The sequence below is a fragment of the Giraffa tippelskirchi genome, chromosome 9, assembly GCF_054371585.1.
Source record: "Giraffa tippelskirchi isolate mGirTip1 chromosome 9, T2T-mGirTip1v1.2.pri, whole genome shotgun sequence".
NCBI lineage: Eukaryota > Metazoa > Chordata > Mammalia > Artiodactyla > Giraffidae > Giraffa > Giraffa tippelskirchi.
In genome coordinates this window covers 87,974,781-87,989,277 of record NC_137283.1, presented here as the reverse complement: position 1 = coordinate 87,989,277, position 14,497 = coordinate 87,974,781, and the positions used below count along the sequence as shown (strand labels likewise).

General features: G+C 38.5%; 1 protein-coding gene across 16 annotated transcripts in view; it reads right to left on the bottom strand.

The window, feature by feature from the left end:
* The window catches only part of TTK (TTK protein kinase), a 42,754-nt gene extending 30,552 nt beyond the window's left edge, over positions 1-12,202 (bottom strand). For 2 of the 16 annotated variants that reach the window (XM_081530397.1, XM_081530398.1), the window contains exons 1-10: positions 12,052-12,202; positions 10,768-10,908; positions 7,711-7,933; positions 7,313-7,419; positions 6,787-6,930; positions 5,529-5,643; positions 5,296-5,368; positions 5,111-5,205; positions 3,732-3,819; positions 2,544-2,664 (exon numbers count right to left, since the gene is read on the bottom strand). In XM_081530397.1, coding sequence (XP_081386523.1) covers positions 2,544-2,664; positions 3,732-3,819; positions 5,111-5,205; positions 5,296-5,368; positions 5,529-5,643; positions 6,787-6,930; positions 7,313-7,419; positions 7,711-7,933; positions 10,768-10,906 — 1,105 coding nt within the window. In that variant the 5' untranslated portion in view covers positions 10,907-10,908; positions 12,052-12,202. Of the gene's footprint in view, positions 1-2,543; positions 2,665-3,731; positions 3,820-5,110; positions 5,206-5,295; positions 5,369-5,528; positions 5,644-6,786; positions 6,931-7,312; positions 7,420-7,710; positions 7,934-9,234; positions 9,403-10,767; positions 10,909-11,513; positions 12,023-12,051 lie in introns of those variants that run through there. The other 14 variants (XM_081530406.1, XM_081530399.1, XM_081530402.1 and 11 more) reach the window with 9 other exon arrangements.
* Positions 12,203-14,497: the final 2,295 nt, after the last annotated feature.

Sequence of the window (14,497 nt, the reverse complement as noted above, 5' to 3'; positions counted from 1 at the left end):
AAAATTCAACACCCAGTCACAAAAAAACTGTTAACCTCAATCTGTTTTGATATATGATAAAGAATAGCTTTAAGACTCTAAGCCAGTTATTATACAAGGGTAAAACAGTGAAAGTGTCTCTCTAAGGAATGAACAAAAATGCCACCTATCATTCTTTCTATTCACCATTATTCTAGAGGTTATAAGTGCAACACAGCAAAGAAATGAAAGTAAAAGGATAGAAAGAAAAAAAATGTTATATTATTTTCAAACAACATGAAAGAATTCATAAGCAAATATTAGATGTAAACAGTGATTTTAGCAATGTCTCTGTAAATGAGAACAATAGTTAAAAATCAGTTTTAGTTTTATATACTAGCAACAAAAAGTGAGTGAGTGAGTGAGTGAAGTCACTCAGTCGTGGCCGACTCTTTGCAACCCCATGGACAGTGGCTACCAGGCTCCTCTGTCCATGGGATTTTCCAGGCAGGAGTACCAGAGTGGATTGCCATTTCCTTCTCCAGGGGATCTTCCCGACCCAGGGAGAAGCAAAGGATAAATTTTTTTTTAAAGATCCCGTCATTGTATTATCAGAAGTATCAAATAGCTAGGTCTATCTCTAGCAAAAGAAACACAAAATCTCTACACAGAAAACAATTTTTTCAATAATGTTTTAAAGACTACTTAAATGAATGAAGGGGTATGCCAGGTTAGTGGACTAGAAAATTTATTTGTTAAGATGTCAACTTGTCCCACTAGAACTCAAACAAAATTCCATTAAAAAAAAAAAAGATAAAAAGGAATCTGACAGATTCTAACATTTATATGGAAATCCTAAACGCTTAGAATAACTAAAATAGTCTGTAACAAAGAAAGAAGTTGAAAGATTTATACTGACAGATATGAAGAATTACGTTAGTAATTAAGACAGAATTAGCACAAAGTCATAAAAGAACTATGGAACAGAGAAGTATCCAAAAACCAGATATCACCGACTCATCTAATTTATAACAATTCACTGAGGGGGAAAAAAGGGTCTTTTCAATAAATGCTGCTGGAGTCTACTGGATATCCACATGGAGAAGAAAAAATGAATCCTAACACTTTATCTTAACCATACATAAATATTAAATTCAAGTAGAATATAAGTCTAAAGGTGAAAGGTAAAATGATACCTTCCAAAACATATGGAGTTTTTATGATCTTGGAGTAGGAAGATTTGTTTAAAGACACAGAAAACACTCACCACAAAGGAAAAGACTGATAAACTAAAATGCATGATAATTTAGAATCAACTATCCGCCACATAATGGGAGAAGTTACTTGTAACAAATGTACCTAACAAAGGAACTGTATCTAGGCCAAAAAAATCATTGAGAAAAAAAAGGACACTCAATAGAAAAATTGGTGAGACTTAAACAAATACTTGAGAAGATACCCAAATGGCCAATAAACACAAAGAGGCATTCAACATCATAAGACAACAGGAAAATGCAAATTAAAACCACAATGAACTATTACTTAGCTGAATCAGAATATGTAACATTAAAAACCAACAATAAAATGATTGGGAAGAATATGGAGCAATAGCCAATATAAGTGCTGGTCAAACACAACACTTTGGAAAAGTGCTTGTTACTATCAATGAGCTGAATGTATACACATCCTGTGAACCTGACCACCCCACCCTGAATATACTTGACAGAAATGCATGTGAAGGAAATGATATTTCATTGGACTGTATTCTTATGCTTTGGGCAGTTTTCTGATTGCAAGTTTTACTACATAATAAAATACCATTGATATAGTGTGGGTACTCAATAAGTATTCACTTAAAAGCATTAAATTAGGTGCCAGATCAGTACTATAAACAAGCATTTTTGGTAAAGATGTTTTTTCAATCATATCAGTTTGTAATAGATGCCATGAAAATATAAAATATAATTGTTTTCCCCAAATACTAGGAAGAAGACTCTATAGTTGGCCCTTTATACTAGCAGTTTCCACAGAACTGACGATACTACATCATTTTATATAAAGGACTTTAGCATCCTAGGATCTGAGCATCCGTGGGGGGATCCTGGAAACCATTCCCTGCGGGTATCAAGGAATGATGATGGTCCAATCAAAATAATGGCATCCCAGTTTTCAGGGTTTCCTGAGACATGGGACTTTCAGGGCTAAAACCTGTCTCATTCATTTATATGCTCTTAGAATATTCACCAGAGTACACATATAGTGGAAAAGCAAATGTCTGACTAAAGAGGGAAGGGAGGATTGTCACATAAATTCACCTATCGTGTCCTTTCCCAGAAGTATTTCTCAAGCCAACTGAGAAAATTGACTCGATGCCATTTAATTTTCCCTCTACCTGCTCTTACGCACATTTTAGGCAAATCCTCTGCTACAGAATTTAACACTTTTCAAATACTCTATACAATTTAACTGAAACACAAGATAAAGGGATCTACTCTTCCATGGCAATTGTTCGGGGGCTGGTCAACTTTCTCAAGTAACAAAGTGGTTCTCTTAATTAAAGAGGTAATCTATTTTGTCACTCTTACCTTCTACTTTTGTTGGAAAACTTGATTCACTTTTATTCTTCAGTGTTACTGAATCAGTAATAAGTTCAGAACTCTTCTCATCTGACATCACAGGTTCCTTGGAACGAATATTTTGAACAGACTACATAGAGTAAGATTTTATTTCAATTTGATATAAGACAAAGTCTTAAAAACAGAAGTAGTGCTAATCTGTCTTAGTGTTCAAAATACTAGAGTCTCATCTATATGAAAAAATTGCTAGGAAAATTATCATAATTATGTGTAGACTCACAAACTTCCAGCAAAAATAACTTCTTGAATTACTGACTAGAGCAATGGGAATGGCTATATGATAGATTTGGCCAATTTGCTTTCAGTAGATATATTATCAAATGATAAAACATATTCACTTAAAAAGAGAGGTTAGAAAGCTTAAATCCAACGTAAAACATTCTTCACTATTTTGTTACTATATTCTTTCATCACCAAAAATTACAACATTGGACAAAATTAAGATTTGTGTAAGTCTAAGACAGTACTTATTCTAAATCCCAAAAGTAAACTCTCCACACAGCTATGTGCTATTCCCTAAGATAACTGTAAATTAGTTAAACTCATTATTTAAAAGGATTGATCATGAAAGAGAGAGAGAATTACAAAGAATGTAAAACTGAAAAGACCCACGTTATGATGCCAAGGCTAACTCAACAACAGTAAGAACAGTATAACCCCTAAAAATCAGTGCACCAGGGACGAAAGCTATTTCCTGTCTTGGAAGTTCACACATCTGCCGTATCAGGATGTCAGGACTGATTATCTAAGCCCTCACCTCTGCCCCACCACAAAGACACCCTCTCATTTTTGTCTAATTTGCTCTATCAGATCATCATATGATTCAACACACCAAGAAACAAAAGCTGGGGGACAACGCTTGCCCCATTATTCCCAAACCCAGGCCAACGAACCTGCTTAAACACTATATACTAAATACTACTTCAACAGAAGATGGTTATTCCTTGCCCTCCCACCTCCTCTGAGGAGAAACGGTTTAGGACTTCTGTGTCACTTCCCACTGGTGGCCCGACCTCTCCTGGGGTTTCAGGAACACTGTTGGAGATACATAAACCACGGATCCCTTCCCTAGAAAAAGCTCCATGAACTCTGGGTCAGGAACCCTTGCTCCAGATAAAGATTTAAACATGGAAAAACCTTTAAATGTCTCAGTTCGCTGGAATCATTTCCACTTGATTTAGATCCAGGCGCGACTGTATCTCGGCACTCTGACCCAGAGATATGTCTGTTACCATGAAACAAAACAATTGTTTAATTTGAAATCAATCATTTCAGGGTATTCAGGGTATTAGATTTTTCATTTTAAAGTTAGGTTTTTAAATATGTACATCTTTTAATTGGAAAAATCACTTGAAAAGGTGTTTTTAACAGTAACAAGATTCCAATATAAATGTGACTGAATTAGGTGCTGGACAGTGACAAAAGTGACAGAGATGAGTAGTAAGCAGGTAACTGCCTCCCCTATTCCATAATAACGTGGAGTCAAGGCATGAATGTGGGAAAGAATAAGGAAATAGCAGTGTGTAGATTAAACAACATTTCAGGTTGTAAATAGCTTTAAGGATAAGAACTAGGGTGTAGATCCTCCAATGGGCCTCCACAGTGCCTAGTTCACAATGTAGCAATACAAGCACCAAGAAAATGGCTGGTTTGTTTTTGTTCTTTTTTTTTTTGAGAAAGTCTCCTTTACTCTTGAGCTAGTACTTGAAATGAAGATAACCAGAAAACAATCATCTCATAAGATTTTTAGAGCTTGACATCCAAAATGCTCTTTAATATCAATATTCAGTCAAACCTGAAGTATAATAAGCATTTAAGTACAGAAGACACCAGCTAAAAACAACGTTTTATCTCTAAAGTTTACTGGCAAAATGATTCTGTGGAACCCAGAGTCTTTTGTGGAACAAGGAGTCTTTTCCATTAGAAATAATGTTATGAATAGTGGTTAGAGTTAAAAATACACCAGAAAAATGAAGACCCTTAGCTAAGCTGGATTACGAGATTCTCATTTTTCAAACTGAAGGAAGGAGAACACTTCAGATGTGGTGGACAATATTTCATCTCTACCTACCCTGCCCCACTTCTTGAAGCCCTAGGCTCAGAAGCAAATGAGTGAGTCAATCATTTTTCCTACCAATAGCTGTTTTTTCCTTGAACTAGCCGCAAAGAAAATTGCTTTCAGACTTCCCACCCCCAGTGGACACTTACACACACGCTGGAGAGGCTACCATAAGCGATTCAAACATCAAGAGTTTTTACTGCAGGGCCAGTCGGTGCATAGTCTTTTAAGCTTCATATTAACTTAATACTTTTTCTTCTATGTTTCCTAACTTTTTAACAGTTGCTTTAATGAATATTTTTAATGAGAGAAAAAGCAAAATAAAGTCATATTTCCCACTCGTTCCTCATTCTAAATAAAAGTGTACTCATAACCACTTTTACGTAGTAAGAGACTTTGTGATCATTTTGCCATCAGTCTTCAAGTTTTGAAAACAAAAGTTAAAACTCAAACATACCTTTTAGTAAAATTTGGTGCAACTGAAACATCCGTCTTCTCGTGGGAATCCGGGCTACTCAGAAGGTTAACTGGGACTCTTCCAAATGGGCATGACTAAAAATGTTTTGGAAGATTAAGTAACTAACTAAGAAATAAACATCGACTTAACCACTACTGCTTTAATCAAAGTAAAAAATAACTTACCCGTTTAGCCTTGTTTGTTTGTTTCAAGGGATTTCGATAGCCTATCTCTGCATCTTGAGGGGGGATGTTCTCTCTAAAGAGAAAGAAAGAAAAACCGACTTTTAAAAAAATAATATTGATACAGGCATTTTCATCAACTGCTAAACACTATTATAACATGAAAACATATATGTAGATGTATAAATAATATAAATGTATGATGAATATTTAAAAAATGAATTCAGTTTCCTTACCCATATAAGAACCGGGCTTTAGTAGTCTGTCCTTTAGAGTCACAACTAATGTGCCTATTCTGTAAATGTCCAAGTGTATTGGGAAATGGTTCTTGCACACTTGATACTGTAGATGCTGTAAACATTTTGAAACTGTAGTTAAATTTGTAAAGACATAAGGAATACACACACACACAAAAATCTCATAAGTAATACTTTAAAAGTCAACTCTTATTTGTCTCTAAATAAGATATCCAGATATGATGATACTGTGATGCTAATTCTCCAACTGTACTTCATAATTGTTTCATAATTACGTAACTGTTTACCCAGAGTAAAAGCACGTTCCTTATTTCTAATAGCAAAAAGTGATTCGCTGGCCTAGATCAAGTTTGCTTCGTTTGCTATTTATTTGGCTGCCTTGAGTCTTCATTAGACACACAGGATCCTCACTGCGTCAAGCAGGATCTTCCCTTGCGGTGCGCGGGCTCCAGCGCGCACAGGGCTCAGTGCTTGTAGCTCGCAGGCTTAATTGTCCCACAGTACGTGGGATCTTAACTCCCTAACCAGGGATGGAACCCAGGTCCTCCGCACTGCAGGGCAGATTCTTAACCACTGGACCGCCAGGGAAGTCTGTTTATTTTTTTAATTGAAATATAGCTGATTTACAATGTTGTGTCAGTTTCTGGTGTACAGCAAAGTAATTCAACTATACATATATATATACATATATATATATTCCATTTCATGTTCTTTTCCATTACAATTTATTGCAGATATTGAATATAGTTCCCTGTGCTATACATTGGGACCTTATTGTTTGAAAGTATATATTTATTTTTTGTAGATGTCAATTTTATTTTTATTTATTTATTTTTTGGCCATGCTTTGTGGCATATGGGATCCTAGCTCTCCTACCAGAGACTGAACCTGTTATCCCTGCAGTGGAAGCAGAAGTCTCAGTCTCCAGACCACCAGGGGAGTCCTAGGATCTTACAGTTTTTAGAGTGAGTTGTTTTAATATGTTACCAATTAGCGTTTGACTAGGGGAAAAAATGCCAACAAGAGAGTAATGACTTTGTTACTTCTTTGTTTTTTTTTTTTTTTTTTTTTGACTTTGTTACTTCTGCAAGTCTCACGGCCTTTACATCTAAAACTTAATCTTAGATTTTGATCATTCTAAATAAACAATATTTTTCTATAAAATATTATCCTGAATCCTTTTTTTTTGCAGGACTAAACACCACAGGAAAGTATTAGCACACATGAACGTATTTACCAGATAAGCTCTTCCTTTCCTCCTCTGAAAGCAGCTGCTTTTTCTGAAGGTTTAAATTCCGAATGGCAATTTCCAGCATTTCAAGTGGCACTGCTCCGCATTCCACAGCTTTATGAAGAAGTTGTTTACTTTTTTTGAAATTACCTAACAAAGTGAAAAATAACTGTCATTTTAATGCAGCAACCTTAACTCCTCAGATACATATTCTCCAGGACCTAGGAAAAAAATTTAAAAGTCTTAGGCAAAAATATTTATTCCAAGGCTCACACATTTTATTTATAAGCAAATAAGCAATTTCTCACTTCTGATAACAATGTCAAATAGTTTAACTTGTGTAATATGCAAGTGAAAGTGCTGGTATAACAAATATTTTGTACACTTACACTCAGGTAGCATTCTTCCCTGAATTTTCATCTGATCAAATTTCATGCCTTTTGCCTCATTATTTCTATTTCACACACATGATTAAAGTTACAATAGGATGTTATCTTTTACTTAAAATTTGGACTTGACATTTTCAAATTACCTTGTGATAGTTCAAACTGTGCAAAAGATATATGCACGAAAGCAAATTTCTTGCAGTTTGCTCTGGCCATTTGGAAGTAGTCACGTGCATCATCTGGCTCTTGAATACTGAAATAAAGATTTCAGGGTCAAGTTTTAAGAAAAAGAATACACTTGTCTGATTGCTAACTACTCATTCTATTTTCCAGAAGACACAGAATATTGTTGTCTGACTGTAAAATTAAATAAGTTAATTTTAAAAATGTTTTTAGGTGGAGTCTAGAGTATGTAATTTTTGTGGAAATATGTACATTGTAAAGAAAGTTTACAAATTCACTCGTTAGTTATAAACAAAAGGATTAAGTAGTTATGTGTTACATAATGTGGTTAACTGAATACAGTTAAAATGCTAATACTTACGCTTTTAGTTCAGCAAATCTCACTTGAATCCTAGCAAAACTCTCATTTTGGCCATATTTATCTGGAGGTAGTGCTTCAATTGCTTGGTTGTAACGACCAATCAGTTTATTTAAAAGGGCGTCATTTAAAGGGACACTGTTTTTCTCCAGTTTGAGCAACAAATTCAACCAGTCCTCTGGGTTGTTTGCCATCATCAAAATTTGGTTAACAGTTCCTGAGTTATCTGAATAAGGGACAAAATATACCAAAAAAAGAAAGACATAAAACAAATGCCAAATTGTACTTTTCTTTCAAATCACAGATTATCATTTATACTCAGTATGAATGTACACAAACTCCTTAAAATATCTTTTAAAATTTAAACAATTCAAGTAAATATAAACAATTTATTTACTGCATATATATCTTTTAAGAGGGCATATCTTACTATAAAAAGCTGCATATTTTGAAGAAAAGAGAATTTGGAAATGTTTATGAGTAGCTTTAAAATACCATATGCAGTCTAAGAAAACTGTATCCTGTAGCAGCATAATTTTATTTTAGCATCCTAACAATTGAAAGAAAACCTAAGCCTCTCCTACCACCACCAGCACCAACTTTCCTGGAAAATTCTTCATCAGTGACATATTAAAAATTTAGAAATGTATGGTCCTAGTCCTAATAAAACCTTTACAACCTTATCCATTCAACATTATCTCCATATTCCTCAATTTACTTTTAAATCAATCAAACAAAACCAGTTTACAAAAGATAAGCAACTCATATGGTCATTTTCTTCTCCCTCCAAGTTACCCACATTTCTCCGTAACTTTCACATCGTAATTTATTTTTAATTTTCTTTGGTGTTAATAGATTTTAAAAGACAACTTGAATTAATGTCTGTATTCTGTTCAGATTACTTTAGTCATTATTAAACATTATTAAATTCAGATTTTTCAGAGAAACTATCATCCCTTCTGTTAGTTTCAGTTACCTTCAACAAGGGCTAAATATTTGCTTTTACAAAATTATTGCTTTTGCTTTTTACTAAAACATAACAGATTCAGAACTTTGTTTTTACCCATAATCTGTTCTGATCTTAACTTCACTTTCCAGTTTCATTTCCCATCACTTTCCTAACAAATTTGTTTTCAAGTTTTCTAACAAAGTCTAAAAAAATGCAGATGTATTTCCCATGCGCTGTGCTCTCTCCGTTCAAAGTCTCCTGTCTCTATTATGTCAGTAGTCATTTGAGCTAAACATGTATTACAATATAGTATGAAATACGTAAATTCTTCTCATCTAGAAACCAGGTTTAACCTTACTCAGTATTATAATGTCTTACATCCCACTTATCAACATTAGATATCAACATTAGATATCAACATTAGATACTTATCAACTGTTAGACAGTCAACAGTTTTGAGCAAGCTAAGGATTTTAAATAAGGACTCATCAATCCTGCTGTAAATAAACTTTTTTGTTACTGTTGTTTAGTCGCTAAGTCATGTCCAACTCTTTTGTGAACCCACGACTGTAGCCTACCAGGCTCCTCTGTCCATGGGATTTACCAGGCACGAAGATTGGAGTGGGTTGCCATTTCCTTCTCTAGGGGATCTTTCTGACGCAGGGATGGAACTGACGTCTCCTGCATTGGCAGGCAGATTCTTTACCACTGAGTCACCAGGGAAGCCATAACCTTCATTGGTGCTACTTAAATACACAAAATAAAGTATGTGTTTATTCTATTACCATTAAAAAATTTGCTTAACACCAAAATGATAAGTTTCTAAGTTGTTTCAAGGAATATGACCTGCCATCATGACTATTTATATGGATAGGTTCTTCCCTTTGCTTTCCCATCCCTCATCCATTCAATGGGTAGTATAAATAAAACAAAACTTATCTAAAGGTGACTTTTTCAACAAGCTAAAATATAGTAAAGAGTTCAGCTTCTGAGTTAATACTTTTCATAAAACTAGGACATTAAATTTTGGGTATTTTCACTCATTCATCATTCAAAAAATATTTAAGTACCCACTACTTGCCAGGAATCATCCTTAGTTCTGTAGATAGAACACCAGAGATAAAAACCATGCCCTCATGGAACTCACATTCTAGTGGAGTACATAAACAACAAACACATGAGTAAAGGAGATATGACATGAACTTGGGCAAACTCCGGGAGACGGTGAGGGACAGGGAAGCCTGGCGAGCTGCAGTCTACAGGGTGGCGAAGAATTGAACATGACTTGGTGACTGAACAACAACAAAGTGAACAATCAACAAGTGATTACTGCCGTGGAGAAAAATAATACAGCGGGTTGCTATTTTAAATAGGTGGGTTAGAACCTACCGTATAGCATAGGGAATTCTGCTCAATGTTATGCTGCAGCCTGGATGGGAGGGGCATTTGGGAGAGAATGGATACATGTATATATGTGGCTAAGCCCGTTTGCTGTCCACCTGAAACTATCACAACATTGTCAATCAGCTATACTCCAATTCAAAAAGAAAAGCTTAATGAAATAAATAAATGGATTAGAGAGTGCCTTGCTGAGAAGACATTTGAGCAAAAACCTGAAGAAGGTACGAGTGGGCAGAGAGTAACAACAAAGGTACCAGGGTAGGGGTTGGTCCACCACACAGGACACACAGTAGGGAAGCTGCTACGGCAGAAACAGAATGAGCAAAGGAGAACAGGGAAAAAAGGCTGGGAGAGTAACAGAAAGGTTCTTCAAATCGTATATTGTTTTGTTAGCCTTAAATTTTTACACCATTTTATTAAGATTAGTGAGGCTTTCTCAGATTGCCACAAAAAATGGGGGGGAAAAGGGAGTACCTATTGATGGCAAGCATATCAGCAGAAATGACAGCTGCCAATAATGGAAGAGTTAAGAAAACTTTGAGCACACTGTAATAGTGTTAAGTTTCCTTTTTTAAGAAAGTGGAAAATTGTGGAACTATTTTCACACTAAAGGATTAAAACATAAAATATTTGTGCTCTCATTGGTGAGCATCAATCAGTTAACATTTCCTTCCTCTACCTCAGAAGGCACTCAAAACAACACAACTCACCTGTAGTATCAGTGGAGGCTTTATTCAAGCTTAGCTCGTCAGTAAGATCTTCATTTTTAAATTTATTTTTAATATCTCTCACTTTGTTCATTATGGAATCAATTGTCAACTCTCTGCCACTTAACTCCTCAGCCTCCATTTCTGAGGGGAAAAAAAAATACTCTTCACAATTCCTACTTTTACTAGCATTAAAGGAAAAAAAATGTTGCAACTAGCCTTTTAGAACCCAGGAGACTAAAACATTAGTTAAAGGAACACATCTCAACACAGATATTATCAGGGTGGTATTTGTGAAGCTATGTGCACAAAAACAATTGCATGTCTTTGTAATCTGCCCAGCAAGGTTTCCGACAGGTAAGTATTCAATGCACCTCTTCTTTCCACCAGAACTTCAAAAAGGCATTGCACAACAGGGAAGTTGCTGCCCTCTTTCAAACTTTGTTCTATGCCTCCCTTTCACTCTTTTTCCAGAATTATTTTCTCTGGGCCATCTGCAAATTCAGTCTTTTCTAAAAAAAAAAAATGTGATAGTATATTTGCTTGGATTCCGGTAGAAACATATAGGCATAAAAAATCCTTTCGACAATGATAAAAACCATTCCTTTATTCACCTGCTTTATGTCAGTAAACTTGCACGTTGCAAGTGTTACAAAACAGAATACATAAAACATCACAGCCCTCTATTCACAAATGGGATATCAGCAGGCTTATTCTTCTGTATATCTGGCAGAAAGGTGATGTGCTACCTTAATCATTCCCATACCAAGAATCCATGGTATTTGTACAGTACTGAGTACTTGTTCCATCTCCACGGTGTTGATGTTTGTTTAGTCCACAAAGTGTCCGCAGTCTTTCTTCCCGTCAGTGTCATCTTTGTGATGATTCTCACACCCATCAATCCAGCAACCCAGGGTCACTGATATCAATGCCGCCCCCGATCTCGAGTACAGTTAATGGAAAGGAGGCACAAAGTGGGGTGGCTGGTATCACCCCTTGAAGCCAGGTTCCAAAGGTAACTGTCAGAACCACGGCCACCGGCACGTCTCCCGGTTCTAAAACACCACACAAGAGGAGGAGTCTCCCGCAGAGGCCCTGCCAGGCCCCTTCTCCCAGCCAAGTCCATACACCTAACCTCTCGCCTCCAGGGTCCTCGACAAATAAACCCCCGGCACTAACAGGAGGACCGGCGGGGGCAGCGGGCCCGCCCCTCCCCCTCCAGCCTGTGAGCCGCACCCCACGTCCTCTGCCAGGCTCGGGGACCTCCCGCCTCTTCCCCCAGCTCACCGGCCCGCGCGGCTCGGCTCAAGGGCCCACACACCCCGGCCGCCTCCGCCCCTCCTTTCGCCGCCAAGGTAGGATTCTCCACGGAAAAGCAGAGCTGAGAAGAAAAGATGGGAACTCCAGCCCCTCTCCGCACACACGTTTGAATTTCCCCGCCGCTATCGACGCGGTCGCCTATTGGCCAGAGCTGGCCACGTAGAAGCGTCTGCTGTGATTGGTTGGTGCGCGCCGGCACCGCCCCTTTTTCTGCGACCGGAGCGTCCCTCGCGGCGGGGTCTTCCGTTCTGATTCCACCGCTCCGCATCCCGGAAGTTCGAGGCGCCGATAGACTAGCTTTCCGGCACCTTCCGGTTTAAAAACCATGCCAGGGTTTTGCCCCAGAAGGAGCCACTACCGGAACAAGTTAGCCGGTGAGAGGGAGATAGGCGCGCGCAGACGCTGCTCTCAGCATCAGGACCTTAAAGGTGCCTGGTGAGTCGGCCTTTTTCCGCCCCCGCCCCGCCGCCTCACTTATTGGTCCTTCAGGGTCCTCGGGGCCGGAGGATGTGGTAGGGGAGGGTCGTTCACAATGCCTTCAGCCCTGCCGCCAGCTCAAAAGTCTCAGTGCTTTTTGTCCTTGAGTTTCCACTAACCTTAGTCCTTCCACTATCCTTAAATGACGCTTTGCCATGTTTTTAAGCCAAGGTCCTCCCATTTTGTCAGAATTCAGCGCAGAACACACACGCCCATCGAGATTCTACGCTTGAACTCGCCTTATCAGCCTCCCTTCCTCCCTCCCAGCCTGTCCCACTTTAGGGCTCAAGTGCCCTCCGGGAAAGGGCACCTCCCTTGTCGTCTCCACGAGGGCTGGCTTGGCTGCTAAGTGGCTTGGGGGTAGGAGGCAATGCTTTCTCTCCTTGGAAACGAGATGCCTGTTGTACCAGCAGACTGACATATGCTCTATGGTAGAAGAAGTTGGTCGGTTTTGTGTACGTGTAGGAAACTTAACTGCAGCTGTCCCTTGTTAACTCCGAAGCTTGTCTTTTGAACCCTCGCGTTCCCAGCTCTTGACTAGCCACCCGGCCAGCCTGAGGCCCTTACTTACTGAGTACATTTTTAAAATACCTTCTGGCTCTGTATTTTTCTTTCATCAGAGCAAAATGATTTACTGTATCTGGTTGGCTCATCCCTGCCTTTGCATTGAGTCCAGCACCTGCTTTTGCTGCTGCTGCTGTTGTTGCAGGGAAAAGCCAGTCTGTTGAAACTGTTTCTTTGACTTGCTTTTCCTTGCTTTTGTTATTATAATCACACATAATGGCTTACCTCAGAGAATCATGCCCTTCTTCCTGTTAAAGTGCCTTTGTTCAGAGACCTGTCCACCTCTAGATGGCAGGAAGGAGGAACATATACCCTGCCTGAAGCCTGCCATTCTAGGAGATGGCTGCAAAATTAATGGCCTTTTTATTTTGTTTCCTCACCTCCCCCATCTCTGATCAATAAAAGAACCTGGCATCCAAACCCCAACAAGATGTTATTTTGAGACATTAGTCTGCCATCTTCTCAGTCAGTCAGCTCTCCGAATAAAGTTGTATTCCTTGTCTCATCCCCCTTGTCTGCGATTCACTGGCCTGTCATAAAGCGAGCAGAGTGAGCTTAGACAAGATAACTTGTTTAGTCCCTAAGTCGTGTCTTATTCTTGAGCGACCCCACAGACTGTAGCCCGCAAGGCTCCTCTGTCCATGGATTTCCCAGGCAAGAATACTGGAGTGGGTTGCCGTTTCCCTCTCTAGGGGAATCTTCCCAACCCAGAGATCCTGTCTTCTGCTTGGCAGGTGGATTCTTTACCACTGAGCCACCAATTTTTGTTGAGCTCTTGGGCCCAATCCCAAAACTTGCATTTTTCTGAAAATACTACTGCTAACACTTTACAGCGATAGCCTCCAGTCTTACATTTTAAAATACCATCTACACATTAATGACTCCGAAATATATTACTCCAGCAGACCTCTCTCCCCTGAACCCCAGACTCATATCCACTGCCTACTTAACGTGTCCATGTAAAGTAGATATGATAGATATTTTAAACTCAAATGTTCAAAGTAGCCCCTAATCTCCCTGCTCTCAATCTGCTTCTTAGAAAATCTTCTCTGTAAAAGACATTCATTATTTTTTTTTTTAAGCCCAAAACTTTGGTGTCATTCCTAATCCCACATCTAATCCATAAGCAGATTGTGTCAAGTCTAACAAGGTAATGTTGGACTCCTACCACTTTTCTCCACCTCCACTACTACTGCCCTAGTCTTGAAACACCTTCACCACTCACCTGGTTATGGTAGTAGCCTCCTGGCTGGTCTCCTTGCTTCTGCCCTCACCTCAAGTTTGTTCTCCAGCACAGCAGAGTCAACTTCATGTCACTCCTTTGCTGGGCTTCCCTGGTGGCTCAGATGGTAAAGAATCTGTCTGTAGTGCA